The 19,973-nt window shown below is 37.6% G+C and overlaps 1 protein-coding gene across 4 annotated transcripts in view; it reads right to left on the minus strand.

Annotated features, from left to right (window-relative positions):
* Positions 1 to 19,973, minus strand: part of LOC123321254 (forkhead box protein P1) — a 96,322-nt gene that overhangs the window by 16,578 nt on the left and 59,771 nt on the right. The window contains exon 1 of one of the 4 annotated variants that reach the window (XM_044908692.1): positions 4,080 to 4,217. The exons of the other annotated variants lie outside the window; for them this stretch is intronic. Coding sequence (XP_044764627.1) covers positions 4,080 to 4,175 — 96 coding nt within the window. The 5' untranslated portion in view covers positions 4,176 to 4,217. Of the gene's footprint in view, positions 1 to 4,079; positions 4,218 to 19,973 lie in introns of those variants that run through there. 4 annotated transcript variants of the gene reach the window in all.

Genomic DNA, 19,973 nt, shown 5'->3' on the forward strand with positions numbered 1-19,973 from the left:
TTCTATTAGAACAGAATAGGGAGATATTTGGGAATTTCACACACACACGGTTAGAAGAAGAATATTGATCGGAAAGGAAGGTTATACAGGGTGAGTCTTTGACTTGTGCATATAATTACGAAATTTCTGAGGTCGAAAGGAAAAGTTTTTTCCTTTTTTCCAAAATTCCACACACATCTTCCATTTTTATCATTATGACCATTATAAACCATGAAAATACCAGAAATTCGAAGAGCCTAACACTTAAAAGTAAGTTGAACGCTCACTAATGAATATTGACTTGACCATTTTGGAAAATAGAAGTATTCCTCATATATATTTTCCTGCATACTACACAGTTTTTCAGTAATCTGATATTCAAAAATAATGGGGAAAATATCAAGAAATATATAAATATATAAACATTTAGATGTGAGATGATTTTTCTGGGAGATACCTAAAAGACATCAAAAAGATGGGGTCAGTTAGAAAAACGTCAAGACCGAACGGTTGCACAGAGGCCGATGAAATTTCGAGATTTGTAACTAGAAGAGCTGCTCTTTTAGAATATGCATCATATTTAGATCTACGATGATTTTTCTGGGAGATACGCGTGTCGAAAGATGATCTTCGAAAAATTCCCAAAAAGATGGGGTCAATTGAAAAATTTTTCGACTATCGCAAAATGATATTTTCCCCCTTCAAATCAGAATAAGTTACAAGGTAGCTTATATTACAATTCTAAAGATATACCAATTTTATATCAACAAACACCTTACAGAACTTCATATGCTTCATCAAATCGTGCCAGTCCTTGAAAAAAATCATGAATAAGTCATTAAAAAGATTTGCTTGAGAATAAACAATGAGTGAAATTCGGTGGGGGAAAACGGTGCAATTTAGCATTTCATTAGGTGCATCATCCCATACATTCGAATAGAAAACTCGAAAGAAACATAAAACATCGAGCAGGAGCGAAAGAACAATGAAATTAAACGGCGGGAACGCAGAGTAAAAAACTTCATCCGAATAATTCTCCGAAGAAAAATACAGTTGAGTAAATATCTGTATCTCTGATGAGGATGGCGGAGGAGCGGAATATTTACACGGGAAGCCCACCACTAGCAATTTAAATATAAAAGATTCCAACGAATCAGTTCACGCCGTGTTGGCGAAGCAATAATGAAACTTTGGGGTGAAACATTGACAGATGAAGGGATTCCGCAGTCCTTACACCCAGTTGCCTAATCATTCTTGTCAATTTCACCGCTTTTTTTTGCAGATTCTTCAATATGGATATTTTCGCCGAATATCATTCCCGGTTCATACCCACATTTCGTTCCGAATTAGAGATTACGCGTAATCAGGATTTTTTCGATTCATTTTCTCGAAATCCTCATTTCTCAGGAGGCGATGAATAACTTTTCTTCTTCTAAATGCTGTGAGAATATACTTGATGGTCTGTCACGAAAGAAAGCAAACTAGGAGAATTCAACACAGAAAGTCCTATTGGCTTTGGCTCTACAAAGATAAGTTTATACAGCAAGTGAAAAAAAATAAGAAACCCCTATTGGTAGATGGTAATCATGCGACCACCATCTGCTCAAAGGGGTTTTTGTGTCATACTTTATTTCTTTACCTGTATAAGCTACCCTTACTTTAACTATTCCAAACCATAATAAATAAATGATAGATACATAGATAGATCTGCACTACCACTTTATCAGGGAGTAATAATATTTCGTATATTGAAGGTTTATAGCGAATAAATTGTAAAGTAATACACCCTAATACAAAGATCGAATTTGCATTACTTAGTAAAACTAAATAATGTATATCAACTCTCAGAGTTCATAGGTGAGTTTACAATTACATAGAAATTGCAAACATATAAAAGAAAATACAAACTCATTAAAGAGAAAAATAAAACGAAAAAGAAAAATCCAACAACAAAAAAAACTAAATAATGAATTGAATAACAAAAATCTCCACGTAACTTATAAATATCGAATACTCTGACTGAATTATTCCCTGAAGTGGAGAATATTTGGCGCATTTCACACTTAAAAACTCAGATTAAAATATATTTAAAAGCCTGAATCTTCAAAGAGTAATACTGAAATTTTTTGTTGAGCAAATTCATTGTTTTGAAATTTATTGCTCAGGACTTTGTAAGTGAATGATATGTCATTAATTTCTGTCCGATTTTTGAAGAAGATCATATTATAAATCTGAGAATCTGAGTTCATTAATCTTGAATCATTATGACATGAATTATGAATATGAGGTACATATTTAGAATTTCATGAGCCAAGACTTATATATGATTTTTTTGAACAGTATACCTGAATTTTCGAGAGCAGGGAAAATCGTTATTCGGAATTTAATGTCATCAGATTTCGAAAAAAGTCCGGTAGATCAGGTAGAATAATTTTGTATATCACTTTTTACCATTTACATGCAATAAGATTCGAATTTTAGGAATTTGAGAAAGTATTATGATTTTTTCGACTAACTTAAAAGGTTTTCTTAGGAAAATATTCGATTTTTCGTTAGAAATAATGAAGAAACTGACAAAATTTAAAACTAAGCGCATTCGCCATTTTGCACCATATACAAAATACATATTTTCACGATGAAAAATGAATCTTGTGAATCAGAATCATGACCATACGATTATTTTGACATTTTATAGTGTATTCTTTCCACAAGAAGCATATTTTGGTTTGATTTCAGCTGAACCAAGCAATTTCTAATTTTGATAGAATGAAAACTAACTGTATTATTCTGTTTTTAACTGTTTATGATTTGATAATGTAGTACATTCTTCGTGTAAGATTCCATTACCGAAAATGGAGTTAGCACTGCATTATGGCTTATGAAGTAATATGCAGGCAGGATAATACAAGATTAAGACAGAGTCATTCATTAGAATGACAGATTTAGATATTTTGTATGGTTGCGAATGTCACTAGTATAATTTACAACAGGAGTTTGGATCTTAGGGAACGAATATCATATGATGCTTGTTGAAATACATAATTTACTCACTGTCACATACAAAACAGTAGAAATAGGTCAATACATGTTATATTAATGCGGAAATTTCATATTTTTTCATCATTTTTGTAGCTGTTGGACATTATTCTCGAAAGTTTCCAACTAAATCATCTGATAATTCAAAAATATATTGATGTATTTAAATTCATTTTTCTCAAAGAGAAGAAGTTGAAGAGAATTCTAGGATTATTTTCACGTTGAACAAGAGAAAAAAGACGATAAATCAAAAAGCACTCGACAAAGTCCTAGGACAACCGAAACGCATCCATTCAGTGTAACGAATTTAATAAACATAAACACGAAACAGCAGAAATGAATGATTACACCTCATTCAGCGCGTATACTACGCTTCATTCATGAATTTCATACTATTTTCACCCCAGCCAGAGACTGCGCTTGAAACTACGTGAAACGGGAAACTAGGCCGAAATGTTTATGTGTTGTGATCCCTGTATATACGTATACAACAAGCTACAAGCTCTCATCGGAAATTCAGTTGAGCATCGTCGTTTGCGCCGTGAGGGTCGGATAGCGTCCCGACGGCCGCAGAACAGCGTCGAAAACGTAACACCGCTAAGGATGCCGTTTTCAACGGAAAGCTCACTGGGATATTGGTGAAACTAAGTATGTTTGTTTGGTCAGAACGATGTTTTGTTTTGTGACGAAGTGTCTCGTAAGTCTTAACTCAGATTATTTGAGAAATATTCAAGATGATTGATCTATTAGTATCGAAAATTAGAGATGTCCTGCACGAAATAATTCCATGAGTTTTATTTGAATAAGGATGTGGCAAAGTCTTGAGTTTTTTACTGAATTCAATGTTTGAGACGAGAAAAAACTGAATAATTGAGTGAGCGATGTGAGGGTATGAATTTAATTGCAAGAAACATTTTGTGTCTGGCTGAAATTCAACATAAGAGTGTTCTAGGGTTGGGTGGATTATCTATGAGAAAATTCCGTATAATTTTGAGAAAATCCCGTAGTGTTGATATTTATTTGTTTAGAAAACGTGTAAACAATTGTAAAAAGTTAGTAAAAACCTGTGCAAAGGAAGCCAGCATCCGTGTTTCGCAGTACTTCATTCCTGCAGGTAAACACTCACTCACAGCACAACACCTAAACACAACTAAATACATAAACGGTAACAGCGCCTATTAATTATTTCTTTTTCGCTAGAAAGAACAAGAGTTAGTTGTGTTGTTGCGCAAAAAGGGTCATTGAAGTCGCCGAGATGGTATAGGAGAGTCGTAGGCGGTCCTGACTCTCGCAGATGCGCCGATGCAGTTTGTGTTGTTTGTATGTGTGTATCTATAGTGGCAGTGGAGCGGGCGGCACCCAAGGTCTTCGCGCAATACCAACACCTACAATCTGCCACCTCCCACCACCCCGATTCTTACGTGCTGCACACGAAGCTCTCAGCCTTCGCCTCCATAAACACAATCCTAAATCTTCAGAGGTCGCTGGACTGCACTCCCTTACATCAGCCTCCCCTTGAATACCCCTTCAGAGTCGGAAGACGCTATGTTCATTCTTGTACATATATGTATATACATATACATATATATAGCTGAGACACCGGTTCTTGAGGGTTAGTCCTATTCAGATTGGGAATTACTGAGGTCTGATGCAGCAAAGGGTCGGAATCAATCATGCAACCGAATAAATCGACTTGTTCACGAAAAAAATCCTTAAAAACTAGCTCAATTGGATAGATTCCCTGTAAATTCTTACAGCAGGAGGAACTTGGGCTGCTGAAAGGTCAAAATTAACCAACACATTCAATGACCACATGTAATTTTCTCAAGAATGGCAAAAGTTGCAAATTGGCGAATGCGCGTTTTAAAAGATCTAACTACTATTGGGTATATCTCCATAAGTAAACACCAACGGTTTAGGAACGAAAGCGATTTGAAATACGTTCACTTCATATTCTCGATTACCCACTCGTTTTCAATCAAAATTTATACAGGGTGTTTCTAAATTGACTGGAAATAATTCGAAAGGTGGTTCTTCGACAAAATGAAGGGGCTATCTCATATAATTTTTGTAGTAAGCCCTCGTTGAGATTGATTCTTTCTATAGTAGGAGATAAAATTTGCTTTTGCTGAATATTTGTTTGTTACTGAATAAGATGGAATAAAATTTGAAAGATTTAATTTCCTCCCTTGAAAGAAAGAAAAAGGTGTTTTACTCCAGAGAAAAATAAACCCAATTCGGAAATTCCCCAAGAATTCCTGTGAATGAGTTGAATTAAACTAAAATTCATCCTATTATGAAAAAAAACTGATAAATATATGATCGAAATAGTTAAAACACTGTAAATCTGACTGTCAACGTAGGAATGAATGCTGGTTAAAAAAAAGAAAGAGAATAATTATGAAACAATATACGAGCAAGTACACCTCGAAGAGAAAAAAAATAGGGCAACTGCTTACCTCGTTATTTTCTTGATTCCTGGATGTTCGGAGTCGTGTAGCTATGGATCACAGCAATGGATCGTATTTTCTGATTGTCGTAGTAAATATTAATAATAATTTATCGAGCGAGAGTACTCTCTAGTTCGGCCGTAAGAACAATACTGATTCCACATATGTCCGAAAAAACAGCAGTTGCGGATGTTTTCGTGGTGTAACTTGCAATCACCGCGAAATTCGAAAATTATTGACGGAAAACAAATACTTCTTAATTTAATTTGGCCCATAAAAACAAATAACAAAATTTTATTGATAGTTTTATGAATTAGGAAATTTAGATTCCCAAACATTCTCCCCCACCAAAAACGAATGTTTTTATCCCAAATTCAACGAAAAATGAATACAATCACGAAATAAATAATGAAAAATAACTAATTTTTCAGAAATAAAGGAATGTCCAGATTAATGAACAGGCAGTGGACATACTTTGACCACTGGACGCTGCATAGTGCCGCCGGACGCTGTTTTCAGTGTAACAACCCGTGCAACACCATCATCACCATGATGTAATTTCATGATTCGGGCCAAAGGCCAACGAAGAGGAGGTTGTTGGTCGTCTTTTATCAGAACCAACGAATTTTCATTAAGTGAGGGGTTGGATGTAGACCATTTTGATCTTTCTTGGAGCGAATGAATATATTCTCTGGACCACCTTTTCCAAAAATCGCCTTGAATGCGTTGGATTAACTGCCAACGATTTAGTCGATTTATATTTAAAGAGCTCAGGTCAGGATTTGGAATGGAGCTGACCAGTGGCTCAAAAACCAAAAAATGACCTGGGGTTAGAGCTTGGAGGTCATTTGGGTCTGTGCTAACCGCACAAAGAGGGCGAGAATTCAACACAGCCTCTATCTGAGTCATAAGGGTGTAAAATTCTTCATAACTCAAAACTTGGGTACCGATGACCTTATAAAAGTGGGTTTTGAAAGATTTTACCGCAGCTTCAGCTAAGCCGTTAAAGTGTGGTGCGCTTGGTGGGTTGAAATCCCAAGTAATTGAGAGGGTTTCAGCAGTGACTTGAGCTAGGTTGATCATTTCATTATAAGCTCCTTTAAAATTGGTGCCTTGATCACTTCTAATTGACAAACATTGTCCGCGTCGAGATATGAATCTCCTAAATGCCGCCAAAAATGTATCGGAACTGAGGTCGGAAGTTACCTCGAAATGAATGGCTCTTGTGCTACAACACACGAAAACACAAACGTAGCCCTTGTACGTTTTTGCACCTCTAGTCTTACTCATCAGTAAGGGAAAAGGTCCGGCAAAGTCGAGACAAACTGAGGTGAAAGCGCGTAAGGGAGTTACTCTTACACTCGGTAAATTTCCCATGAATGGATTATAGGATTTGGGTTTGCATCGAAAACAACGAATGCATTTTGACAAACATCTGTAAATCGCACTTCTAGGGGAAAGAATCCAGAAGCGTTGAAGTAATAAATACTGCATTGTCTTTAAGCCCGGGTGTAAAGAAGTTTGATGAGTCCATTCAATAATTAGATCCGTGAGTCTATGGACTTTAGGTAAAAGTAAAGGATGCTTAACGTCGAACGAAAATGGTGATTTTTGCAATCGTCCCCCAACTCTTAAAAGACCATATTGATCAATGAATGGAGCAAGCTTGCGTATTGGTTTTGGTAAAACCTCATTTTGTTTAATCTTCAGCCTAATTTCGGCGAAAACATCATTCTGAACCACCCTAATGAGATACTTTAGCGCATTATCACTTTCTTGAGGACTAATAGAAAGGTTAAACATTGAGATATCATTCCTTTTCAATCCGTTTGATACAAAGCGCAAAATATATGCTGTTATTCTCTGTATTTTTGGAAGAGATGAGAATCTTGAAAGCAAACAGAGAATAACATTTTCCGTGGTAATGAGTTTTGACAACAAAACAGTGGGCGCTCTTTCTTCCGGAATTTCAACACCATTTGAAGAATGAAAGTTATTCTGAGTAGGCCAATGCTCTTCAGATTTCAACAAAAATTCTGGACCATCCCACCACAGGGAAAACTGCGAAAGTTGCGCCGGTGATAAACCACGACTTGCACAATCTGCCGGGTTCAGATGGGAAGGCACATGATGCCAAGATGAAATGGAGATTATTTCTTGGATATGTCTCACGCGATTGGCAATAAATGTTTTCCATCTATGCGGAGACGAAGTAACCCAAGTGAGAACAATCATGGAATCTGACCAGACATATATGTCATTGAAAGTGAATATGCCTTTGAAACTTTCTATCACGAATGCTATGAGATTAGCAAGTAAAAGAGCTGCTAGGAGTTCCAATCTTGCGATTGATTGAGTTTTCAGAGGAGATACTCTACATTTGGCGCAAACAAGGGTGGTTTTAAAACTATTGGAATTCCAGAACCTGAGATATACCACACTGGCATAGCCAATTTCGGACGCATCACAAAAACCGTGAATTTGTACTTCAGAAGTCCTATCGAAGCCAAAGTATCGTGGTATCTTTATATTACCGAGACCGGGTAGTTCTACCTTGAATTGTTGCCACACTCGCTGTATGTGTTCAGGAAGCTCTTCGTCCCAAGATACGTGGGATTGCCACAACTTTTGGAGAAGCTGCTTTGCAAGCAGCAAGCATGGAGAAACGAAACCCAAAGGGTCAAATATTCTACTAACCTCGGAAAGAATCGACCGTTTGCTACAGGTTTTGTTGAGAGGATAGTATGAATATGAAAATACATCCGCCTTGGGATTCCATTTAAGACCTAGGACTTTGATGAAAGAAGGTTCATCTTTATCGAATGTGCAGTCGGTCAACACATCGGACCCAAAATCTTGAACAAGACTGGGATGATTACCGGCCCATTTGCCCAGTTCGAAACCACCTTCTCTTAAAAGATTAATGAGCTCCAATTGAAGAGCGCGAGTATCTTCGACGGAATCGCTACCGAGGAGCCCGTCATCAATATAAAAATTCTCTTCTAAGGCTTTGGCTGCTTTGGGAAAGCGTGCCTTTTCGGACTTGGCTAACTCCTGTAACGTTTTCAAAGCAAGATACGGTGAACACGAAACACCGTAAGTGACTGTTCGTAAATAATATTCCCTTAAAGGCTCAGAAGGATCAGATCGCCAAATTATTTTCTGAAATTGCCAAAACTCTTTATTTACATTGATTTGGCGGTACATTTGTTTGATATCGCAAGTAAAGCAGTAACGAAAGTAGCGAAAATTAAGTAGGAGACAAGATATATCTTTTTGAAGCTTGGGTCCAGTATACAGAGTATCATTCAGAGAAACACCTTGAACGTCACGTAAACTGGCGTCGAATACTACTCGAATTTTGTAAATAACGGAAGAATTTTCAATTTGTTCTTTGAAAATTGCATGATGTGAAATATAGTATGAAGTAGGGGATTTAAATTCTGATGTTGGGACTGGACTCATATGCTCTCTGTTGATATAATCTGTCATGAATTCCACGTATTTTCCTTTGAGGTTTGGATTTTTCAGGAATCGATTTTCAAGCATACAAAATCTTCTATAGGCCTGAGTGTAGGTATCACAGAAAGACGGATTCTGTATTCGGAAAGGAAGAGGAACTGAGAATCTGCCTGTAGGCTCCCGAAAAGTCAAGGAAGAATAAATTTTCTCGCAAATTTCATCCTCAGGTGATACACAAGGAGGTTGAGGGACATTTTCGACCTCCCAAAACCTTCGCAAAATATGATCCACATTTAAATCCACAGACGAATGAAGAGATGTCAAATGGCATTTTTGAGGAGATGTAGAGGTTCGTCCTTGAAGAACGTATCCATAGATGGTCTCCAAGGCTACCGGTTGATTGGGTCCACCAAAAATTCGTTTGGACCTCAAAAGGAAAGGAACTAACTCAGCTCCTATAAGCATATCTATAGGACCTGGTTGATAAAATTTAGGGTCCGCTAATTTGAGCCCATGAATATGAGTCAAATCTCGAGGATTAATATGAAATTTGGGTTGGTTCGAACAAACCTTGGGTATGATAATGGCTTCAAGAGAGAAAGTTGGACCAGACTGATCACAGGGCTTGATAAGGCAAGAAGTTGTACCCTGAGTGGTGGATGATGTCATCCCATTTAGCCCTTCCACAGGTATTGATATCCTTCTTCGAGGAAGTCCCAAACGTCTAACACAAGTGTCGGAAATAAAGTTTGCCATAGACCCTGTATCCAAAAGTATGCGAATTTTCTGGAAATTTCCGTTGAAATCCTTAACATGTATCACACAAGTAGATAATAAAATCGTTGTTAATGTTGAAGCCGTAGAAGAGTTTGTACTGACGAGAGATGTTGGAACAATAGATTGAGTTTCCCCCACCGAGTTGACGGGTTCACTCTGATTGGATGGCTGAAGTGAAGGACTTGAACCTTTTGATGATTTATCGAAATGCAGAGTAGTATGATGTGGTAATTTGCAAATTCTACATTTATGACTAGAACTACAATTTCTGACAGAATGAGGAGAAATCAAACAATTAACGCATAGATTATGTTGTTTGACCAAAGAAAAACGTTCTTGGGGAGTTTTGGCTAGAAATGATTGACATTTGTATAAGGGATGAGAAGACGAACATAAAAAACACTTAGTGCTTTGGCCAGATGGACCAGGCTGGGACTCGGAAGCAACGAAGCTAGCCACAGGCCCTCTACTAGGGGCTCGGGAAACCCGCTGAGGGATCCCACTGTTTGCATATTGCAAATTGGAAGTAGTGAATTGTACAGATTCCAAAGCTGTACATTGTCTCTCTAAAAAGGTAACCAACTGTCGATAAGTAGGAATCTCATGATTTACACTATTTTCTAACTCGAAGTCAGTACGTGTTTTAACATCTAATTTGTTCATAAGCATATTAAATAATAAGAAATCCCAATGATCGACAGGGAAATCGAGAACACGTAAAGCGGCAACATTTTCCGTAAATATATTTAAAAGATGTCTTAATTTCACAGATGTCGGTTTCTGTACTGGTTGGGCATTGAAAATATCATTATAATACTGACTGGCAAGTATTCTTTTATTTTGGTATCTTTTCTCTAAAATTTCGTATGCAATTTTATAATTTGCATCAATGAGAGGAATGCCTTTAATAAGTGCTAAAGGTTCGTGACTAAGGGATGTTAAAAGATAACGAAACTTTTCAACATCAGACAAATCAGTATTCTCATGAATGATGCTCTTGAATAAGTCGAAAAAGCTAGGCCAATCTCGAAAATTGCCTGAAAATGTTGGAATAGAAAGCTTGGGAATTCTGGCTGAAGGCTTGCAAGGTTGTAAACTAGTTTTTGATGAAGTGTTTGAAGAGGTTCCCGCAGAATTTTTCAATAACAAATCATGTTTAATTGATTTCACGTAGTAATATGCCTGATCAGCCGCGATTCTGAGTTTATCGTACTCTGAAAATTCTTCATCTGAAATTAAACCAATGATTGTATTGTGTGATGATCGAAAATCCTCATAAGCGCCTTCTATTTCATCAGCTCTGGCTAAAAACTGCGATTTATAAGATTCATTTGTTGATGCCTGAATGCCTATTTCTTGAGCTTCCTTTAAACGCGAATAGGCTGTTTGGCGCAGTAAATTAGCTCTAGTTAATTTGCTGGACATTATGAATCAATATAATATAATAATCTGATATAATAAATATCCGAGGTAATAAAAAACTGAACAATGTAAATCGATTGCTAGATTTATGAAACGTGTATTAATAAATGTGTGGAAAAGGAAAACTAGCGTTTACTTCAGAAGATATGGTCGACAGTTGAATAATACAATATGATCTACAAATTTTCAAAATGTACAATAGTAAATGAAATCTGGTGTAAGTACGTGATGAATTGCAGTAAATATGGGTCAATAATGAATGATATTCGAAAATTGTTACCCAGTAATTACGATTGATATCAAAAGCAAGTAATAATATTCGAAAGGAAGTAAAGATAAGTTGAAAAGTATGTAAATAATACACTTCAAACAGCTCCCGAAGGCAAAATACAGCGACCGCAACAAAATGTTGAACTGAATAATTGAAAATATTGAATTTGTCATCAAAATAGCATCCACTGTTTGAATGAAGAGATATTATAAAAGATGAAGACAAATTGAAAACATTCGTTTTATAATTCCCGTTGTAAACAAAGATGAAAATGCACCATGCGCGCTGTGACCCTGACCTTGAACCGGTCTGCCCGTGAAATGAAATGATTTTCACAAGAGACGTATGTCGCAAAAAATAAATGAAAAAAGGTAAATTTTGGCCAAATTAAATTATGAATGAATTTTTCTGAAGGAAACAACCCGGCAACGAAGGACCAATGTCAACGTAGGAATGAATGCTGGTTAAAAAAAAGAAAGAGAATAATTATGAAACAATATACGAGCAAGTACACCTCGAAGAGAAAAAAAATAGGGCAACTGCTTACCTCGTTATTTTCTTGATTCCTGGATGTTCGGAGTCGTGTAGCTATGGATCACAGCAATGGATCGTATTTTCTGATTGTCGTAGTAAATATTAATAATAATTTATCGAGCGAGAGTACTCTCTAGTTCGGCCGTAAGAACAATACTGATTCCACATATGTCCGAAAAAACAGCAGTTGCGGATGTTTTCGTGGTGTAACTTGCAATCACCGCGAAATTCGAAAATTATTGACGGAAAACAAATACTTCTTAATTTAATTTGGCCCATAAAAACAAATAACAAAATTTTATTGATAGTTTTATGAATTAGGAAATTTAGATTCCCAAACACTGACCAACTGTTGAAGTTATTCAGATAAGATTGAATTTAACATGGTATTACTCAAACGCCAAGGGTTTTTGGAGATTCTTTAACATTCTGATGAGAAATTCATTCAGTTCCTGCTGTATTCCTTCAAGGAGTTGATATATTTCGAGGTATATTTTTGCACTGAATTGGTTGCAAATTGGCGAATGCGCGTATATTGGTTCAAGATCAGAGATTGGGTCAATTTGGGCAAAAATTCTCATATTTCTGAGAATTATCATTTGACTTTGGAAGCTCCAGGAAATTTTTGATTCGAAATCAAATAACTTGGGGATTATAAATCCAATATGTACCTTAAAAACTGCTCAACCAAGCAACAACTTGGACAACCAAGTGCTTCACTGCTTGAGTTTTATCCGTACCAGAGTAGAAATTGAGTAAAGATATTTGAAATGCTTCACATCTAACCCCTTATTCCTGGTTTACATCATTTGACTAGACAATATTAATGAATCGAGCAAAAATCGCAGAAATTATTGCTGATGTTAAAACTGAGAACACCCCAGCATCTTGGATAAGAAAAAGGACGCAAGAAAATATTACCCCGAATATATTTATTTGAAATATATCTAGGAAGATACTCGTGCCTATAAATTCATATTGAAAGCAGTATATTTTCAATAATACACAATCCCCTTTCTATACATTTAGGAGTCCAGCAGATGTAACATATGCAACCCAAGGAATAGCCTGATCCCCTGTAATATTCAAGGACCGCTGCCCCAACAAATAATCGGCACTGGTGTCAACCAAGAAAAAGGGCAATTTGAGATACAATTTTATATTATCTTTCTTCTCGATATTCCGAGGGTTGCGTCGCCTAACAGACGTTTATAGATCTCACATCAAATTTGAATTTTGCAGAGTGCTGGTGTTTGAGGAACGATACATATGTCTGGTAATTTTGATATTTATCCCGAATCCACAAAAAATTTGTTTTCCAGGAAATCGCTCCTTATGCAAATGTAGCTGAATTTTTTTCAAAGAATGTATTGCGAGAAAATTTTCGGATGCTGGGTTCTCAATGATACCCCACATTTGAGTGAACTTTGAAGGGAAAATAGCCACTTTGAGTTCCTAAGGATCGAGTTATACCTTGTACAGACATAACAAACCAAAAAATTCACTTCCATTTCGTTTGGCGAGTAAATAATCTGCACAATGAATGACTCATGAACAAACAAAACAAAGGTATTATAAATATTATCGCATGCCAATATTCACCGTGAATTGAACATAATCAAATAGATAGCATTGAATGAAATCTACTCAAATTTCAAACTAGACAATGTCCTATCTAGAAACGCTGTTTTTTCAATACATAGGTGTAATATTTCCTACGTCTCTCAAGATAGCATACTGTTTTGATATTTTCCATTTCATGAATAACAAATTAAAGAAACAATCATTTGTATGCTACTACATGGTCCAAGACTTCAACATTTTTTTGCTGCGTGAACTACCCTTATGTGAGTCTGAAAAAATCTTTACACAAATGAACATCTAGAAGCACGAAAAGAGAGAGGGTGATCTGAAGGTGCACGTTGCATTTGACACGTCATATAACTATACCTAATTCCCCTCAGCCAGAATGAGATTGAATATGATAATGAGAGATAGGGGTGGAACCGCAGAAGGCTAGCAAAGTCGCGAAGGGAGAGAGGACAGACTGCTGACGTAGCACGGTCCGAGCCAAATGGACAGCGTTCCAGGCTAATGGCTCAGAGGGTGCCACTTATTCGACTCTAACTAAATTGTTAAGGACGGCAAAAAACATCCAACCAACGCCGATGTTGAGACGAAAAATCATCCTAATTCAACGGGAATCTTTTCAATTATCGTCCTACTTCAACAATCAATCCGTCTTCATTATACATTGAACAATTGTGTCTAGTTATTCGATAAAAAATCGTCATGAATCAACAAGGATAGAGGTGATTTTTCAGGTGGACTGGAACTGAATAAATATTTCCAAGGGTTGGGTTCTGCAGGATGAACAAAAAAATGTGTGAAATAAAGAAAAACAGCAGAAAAACTATTTTTTTCGCATCTACTCAGACACGTATCCTCTTGAAATAGTTTTGGTTAAGCCGGCCAACAGCTCTAGGTCAACAAAGATGATCTGAGAACCTTGTTCAGCAAGGGATCCACACTCTCGTTGCCAGAAATTTTACTGTTTCTTGGCATTCACATCAGTATTATGTTGTTAGGACTCGACAGGATAGAAATGAAGTCCCGGAATCCTCAAATCCATAACACTGGCATCTACTGCAATAATTTTTCCCCCATAGGTACAAGATGTCAAAAGCGCGGAAAAAAAAGTTGTTTTCATCGAAAATTTTAGCACAAATCGAGAGCAAAAATTTTTCAATCCACTGCAATAAGCATACCAAGACGAACGCACTTGGTAAAAACTCTCAGGGTATGTTTATGTCTTTGATAAATTTCATTAATAATATTCTATTCATTTTTCCGAAATTTTTTATTTATTTACTTATATCGACCCGGGTCATTTAACTTACTAACTCGAGGTCGTTGATCACGAATATGTAATAGGATTTTTTGTACGATCATTATTTTGGAAAATAAATCACTTTTAGTGCCAAATTTCTAAAAAATTGGTCAACTTTGAGGAGCTATAGCAGCCAGAAGACAGGCACTAGTCATATGCTGATTTTTTTGGCGATAGATTGGTTCTTTGCAAATAGAAAAAATTACACTTCATTCATCTACCGCGAATAGTTTAGATTTCATGATTTTTTTCGCGAAGGTCTAAAATTTCCGATTTTCCATCGACCATAACTAGAAAAATAATTTTATTTAAAAATATCTGTTTGCATATTCGTATTCTACGCCCTCGAATTAGTTTACAGTATAAATTTGGTCTCGATCAGAGACGAAAAATATTTTTCAGAAAATCGCAATTTTTTCCATACATATGCATGGAAAATTGGAAAAATTTTCGATCTCTCCGATTTGCACCAAAATTGGTGTATTTACTAAATCGAGTAGATTCGTAGATTACGAATATGTAAACAGAATTTTGCTGACAGGATTAGTTTTCAAGTTATGGTCCATAGAAAATCGGAAATTTTGGACCTTCGCGGAAAAAATCATGAAATCTAAACTGTTCGCGGTAGATGGATGAGATGTGTTTTTTCTATTTGGAAATAACCAATTTATCACCGAAAAAATCAGAATACGTCCAGTGCTTTATTTCTGACTGCTACAGCTCCTCAAAGTTGACCTATTTTTTCGAAATTTTCCTCGAAAACTGATTTTTTGCCCAAAGTACTGATCCTACAAAAAATCTAACTGCATATTCGTGATCTACGACCTCGAATTATTGATTGAAATAACCCAGATTGATAAAGCTAAGAAAATTTTTTTTTTGGAGTTATGGTCCATAGAAAATCGGAAATTTTGGACCTTCTCAGAAAAAAATCATAAAATCTAAACTGTTCGCGGTAAATAAATGAAGTGTGGTTTTTTGTATTTGCAAAGAACCAATCTATTACCAAAAAAAATCAGATCATGTCCAGTGTCATTTTTCTGGCTGCTACAGCTCCTCAAAGTTGACCTATTTTTTCGAAATTTTTCATCTGAGTTTCCAAACCTTATGAAACAAATCCGAAAACGAAAGTGCAATCACTAGAGATAAAGGAAAGTAAACGTCATCCCATTGCTCCACAAGGTTTGAACCTTGAGTTTTTCATGGGAAGGCTACATGAACGCAGCTAGTCCAGTGGAAGATCTGTACTCTACTCAATCTGTGTTCACCATCACAGAGAAACTTCGACAGCTTTCAGCAGAATGCATTGGGACAGCTCGGCCTGGATGGGAATCTTTTCGAAAATCTCGAGTGTCGCCGATCGGAACGCTGCCGTTAAATTAAAAACGCTGGAGAGAACAAATAGGTTCGTCGAGTACATCGGGGACGGCGGTGGTGTATATGAGATGTAAACAAGAGCAGGCGAGGCGCGCAGGAAGCGGCATCCCATCGTTGCGGAAGCGCGACTAGCGAAAAGTAATGCCGGAACGGGCCCTCGGTCACCATCTCTTATTATTTCGGTTAAACATTCCTCATTTTGCTGGATCGCACCCGCTCCTCGAATACTAAATAAACATAAGTTTTAATTGAAGAATCTCGTTGTATCTCGGAGCGATGTGGACGGCATGTTCGAGTTCTCTGTGCCTCCCTGGAGTTATTATTAGATCGCTACAAGCTGATGCAAATACAGATTATAAAGATCGGCCAGATGAAAAATGAGATACAGCATTCGTATTGTCTTATATTATGACAATGGCAGTCCCTGCTGCGGCCGGGGCCAAATATTTGTCTTCCACCATAATACCGCTTTCTGGTTCCCGCTATGCTCCCGCTCCATCCTGCATATTTATCATAACTACTGTTTATATACCTTTACCCTCCTCACACGATGCGCGCCGCTCCTCGGACGAATGGTTACGTATGCACTCCTAACCGCCAAACTCCTACGCCGCCTTCGGTAATATTAAAATCTGATTCGTTCCTAACTGATCGATAACTCCCCAATTGACGGATTCAACACCGTTGCCTGATTTTCTCTTAAACTGCTGCAGTTGCCTCCTCTCACTCCATTCCATTTCGAGCAGCTACGAAGTCTATAACTGTTACATCAACATCATCATTTCCAATATTTCTTTGACTGTTGTCTTCTAAACCTTTGGCGAAGGGCCTCAGAACTATCGAACAGACCACAATAATTCCGATCACTCAGAAAAAGCTGCTTCCAGCCATGAAATCTGGAAATAACCCAGGACACTTAGCTTTTTTAGACTCAGCATATCAATGTTACTGCTCGTAATGACGTGCAGACATCTGTCCGGGAAGATTTGGTATTTATGAGGCAGTAGACTGGTCTGCTAAAGCAGATCATATAAGCATGAGAAAATACTCGTCATGGCACAGAGGCTGGCTTGCGTGGGCATCACTAGAGCTATGAGAACGTGTCCAACAAGGTCTTTGAGATCCTTGCAAATCTCACCCTTCTACATCTAGTGATTGATAGGTAGCCCATGACGCCATGACGTTATGATCGAAAGTAAGCATTGACAAGAACTTCTACAGGATACTATATGGGTGGATTTGGAAAGAGAATTCACCACTCAATGGTACAAAAACATTGACAGGAGCTTGCGCTGGAATAAACTGAGCAAGTATACACCAAGTGTGCACTGCAACTAGACTCCTGCTGCAGTGTTCTTGAGGCAGAAATACACTGCGCAAAAATTAACGCACATTCTGAAAATCTCAATTTTAATGAAAGTTAACTGTACATTGACTTTATAACTTATTTTTTATGTTCTCTCGTGAAGGTTTTGAACGAAACAAGACACATTAAATGGAAGAAAAATTCAGGATTTCACCGAATCTTATGTGAAAGAAGAGAAATGAACAATTTTCAAAATACTGAAATGCTGATAAGTGATTTAATACTTGGTATTTCCACCCCTTGCGTTAATTACAGCTCGGCAACGACGGTTCATACTCAAAATGAGTGATCTTAAAATGTTCTGATCTAATCCTTCCCAGATTTCTCCGAGTTGGATTCCTAAGTCATTAAGAGTAGCTGGATGATTTTCTGAACTTCTCAGCCTTCTATTGAGGTTGTCCCAAACCTGCTCGATCGGATTGAGATCTGTACTTCTTGCTGGCCATTCCATTCGAGAGACTTCAACTTCTTCAAGGTACTCCTGAACGATGCGCGCACGATGGGGTCTGGAATTATCGTCCATAAAAATGAAATTTTCACCAATGTATGGGGCAAATGGCACTACATGCTCTTCAAGAATGTTCCTTATATACTTATCAGCATTCATAGCTCCATTATCAGCGACCACTAGGTCTGTGCGAGCAGTCAAAGATATTCCACCCCATACCATAATCGATCCTCCCCCGAAACCAGTAGTATTCAGGAAATTGCACTGAGCATATCTTTCATGTGGACGTCTGTATACAAGGGAACGTCGATCACAATGGTAGAGGCAGAATCTAGACTCATCTGTGAAGAGAACTCTTTCCCAATCGGCCTCTTCCCAATGGATATGCTCTCTCGCAAAATCCAAACGCGCCCTTCGATGGGCTGGGGTAAGAGCTGGGCCTCTTGCCGCGACACGAGGCCTTAAATCATATTCTCTGAGGCGATTTCTTATTGTCTGAGTGCTAATTTGCACCTCATGAGTTTGCTCAAGCTGAATTTGAAGGAGGCGAGCGGTTGCAAACCGTTGTCTCAACGAAGAAACTCTTAAGTAACGTTCTTGAATGGCAGTTGTTACCCCTGGTCTACCCTGTCCTGGTCTTCGGACATTCATACCTGTCTCCCTGAATCGCTGCAACATTCTGGACACACTTGTTTGGGAAACTCCAAATCTTTCTGCAATTCTTGTGTATGCCCACCCTTCTTCTCGAAAAACTACCGCTTGGGCACATTCCTCTTGGGCCAAATTGCGTGTTTCGCGTTGCATAGCGATCGAGTGTAGAAAATCAAACGAAAGAAAAACTATTGATCACTGGAATTGATCGAGAACAACTGATTTTAGAATGGAGCCAATGCATTCAAAATCTGATAATATCATCTCTTTTTATTCCTTCTGGGAAAAAACATCTGTATTGAAGAAAACTGTTGAAAGTGGATAACATATGCATGCATAATTCTGATAAAAATAATTATCATTGAGAACACCTTCAGTTGTAGAATAAATTTGAGATTTCCATATTGTGCGCTAATTTTTTTGCGCAGTGTATATAAAATCGATTGAGACATATTTTGGGACAACAACTTATCCCCAAGGTTTTCCGAGGTTCAATAGCTTGGTTGGATCTGAGGAATCGATAAACCATATCTATAATTTCTTTCCCAGTTCAAATCATCCGTTCTCCAAACTTGATTTTCGTTTTCCTCGAAACTTATGAGAATGTATCGCTTTCGAGTCGAATACCTCGAAGATATACAGCCAGCGATATAGCCGGCACCCCGATCCAAAGACTTAACTCAAACAAAGCTTTCCGTGGTAATTTTTCAAGAAAATCCTCAACACTCCACCGTTACGTTTGAACGATAGGGAATCGACGTTTTCGTCAGGTATTAGTCAGATGAAAATCAGCCAACTTTTTGCGCGATCGCTTTCGGCAGTCTACGACCCCCCCATTTTATTGGTATTCCTTTTTCCCCGCATTTTTTTGCAGCAGGGGCCGGTGTTGTGGTGAAACGCGCGTAATCTGAGCCGTTGACATCTGACGAAGGACGCAATCACCATTAAAGGCCTCCGCTGACCGCCGAACTCCCAGTCCGGAATATCAGACATCTAATCTATAGATCGGAAAGAGGGTCTGTCTTCTCTCATGGCGAAATGTTTTTTAACGCTGACACCGTTAAGGTCATTAAGGTAGAGAAAACGAATCTAAATCCTCATAATAGTGTTTCTTTCCTGCCTCTTAAGCGGTTTTCCCTTCGCCCTGTTTAGGTCCTGCTACACTGAAACAAGGAAGTTTTTCTATCTGATAAATCTCGACCCGCTTGACATCCCCGGGATCGGGAAGTTTAACGGAAACCAGAAGAACTTGTCGGAAATGTGAAATTTCAACCGAGAAAAAAGGTCATCAGTGGGAAAATTACTGCTAT

This window comes from Coccinella septempunctata, chromosome X, assembly GCF_907165205.1.
Source record: "Coccinella septempunctata chromosome X, icCocSept1.1, whole genome shotgun sequence".
NCBI classification, from domain to species: domain Eukaryota; kingdom Metazoa; phylum Arthropoda; class Insecta; order Coleoptera; family Coccinellidae; genus Coccinella; species Coccinella septempunctata.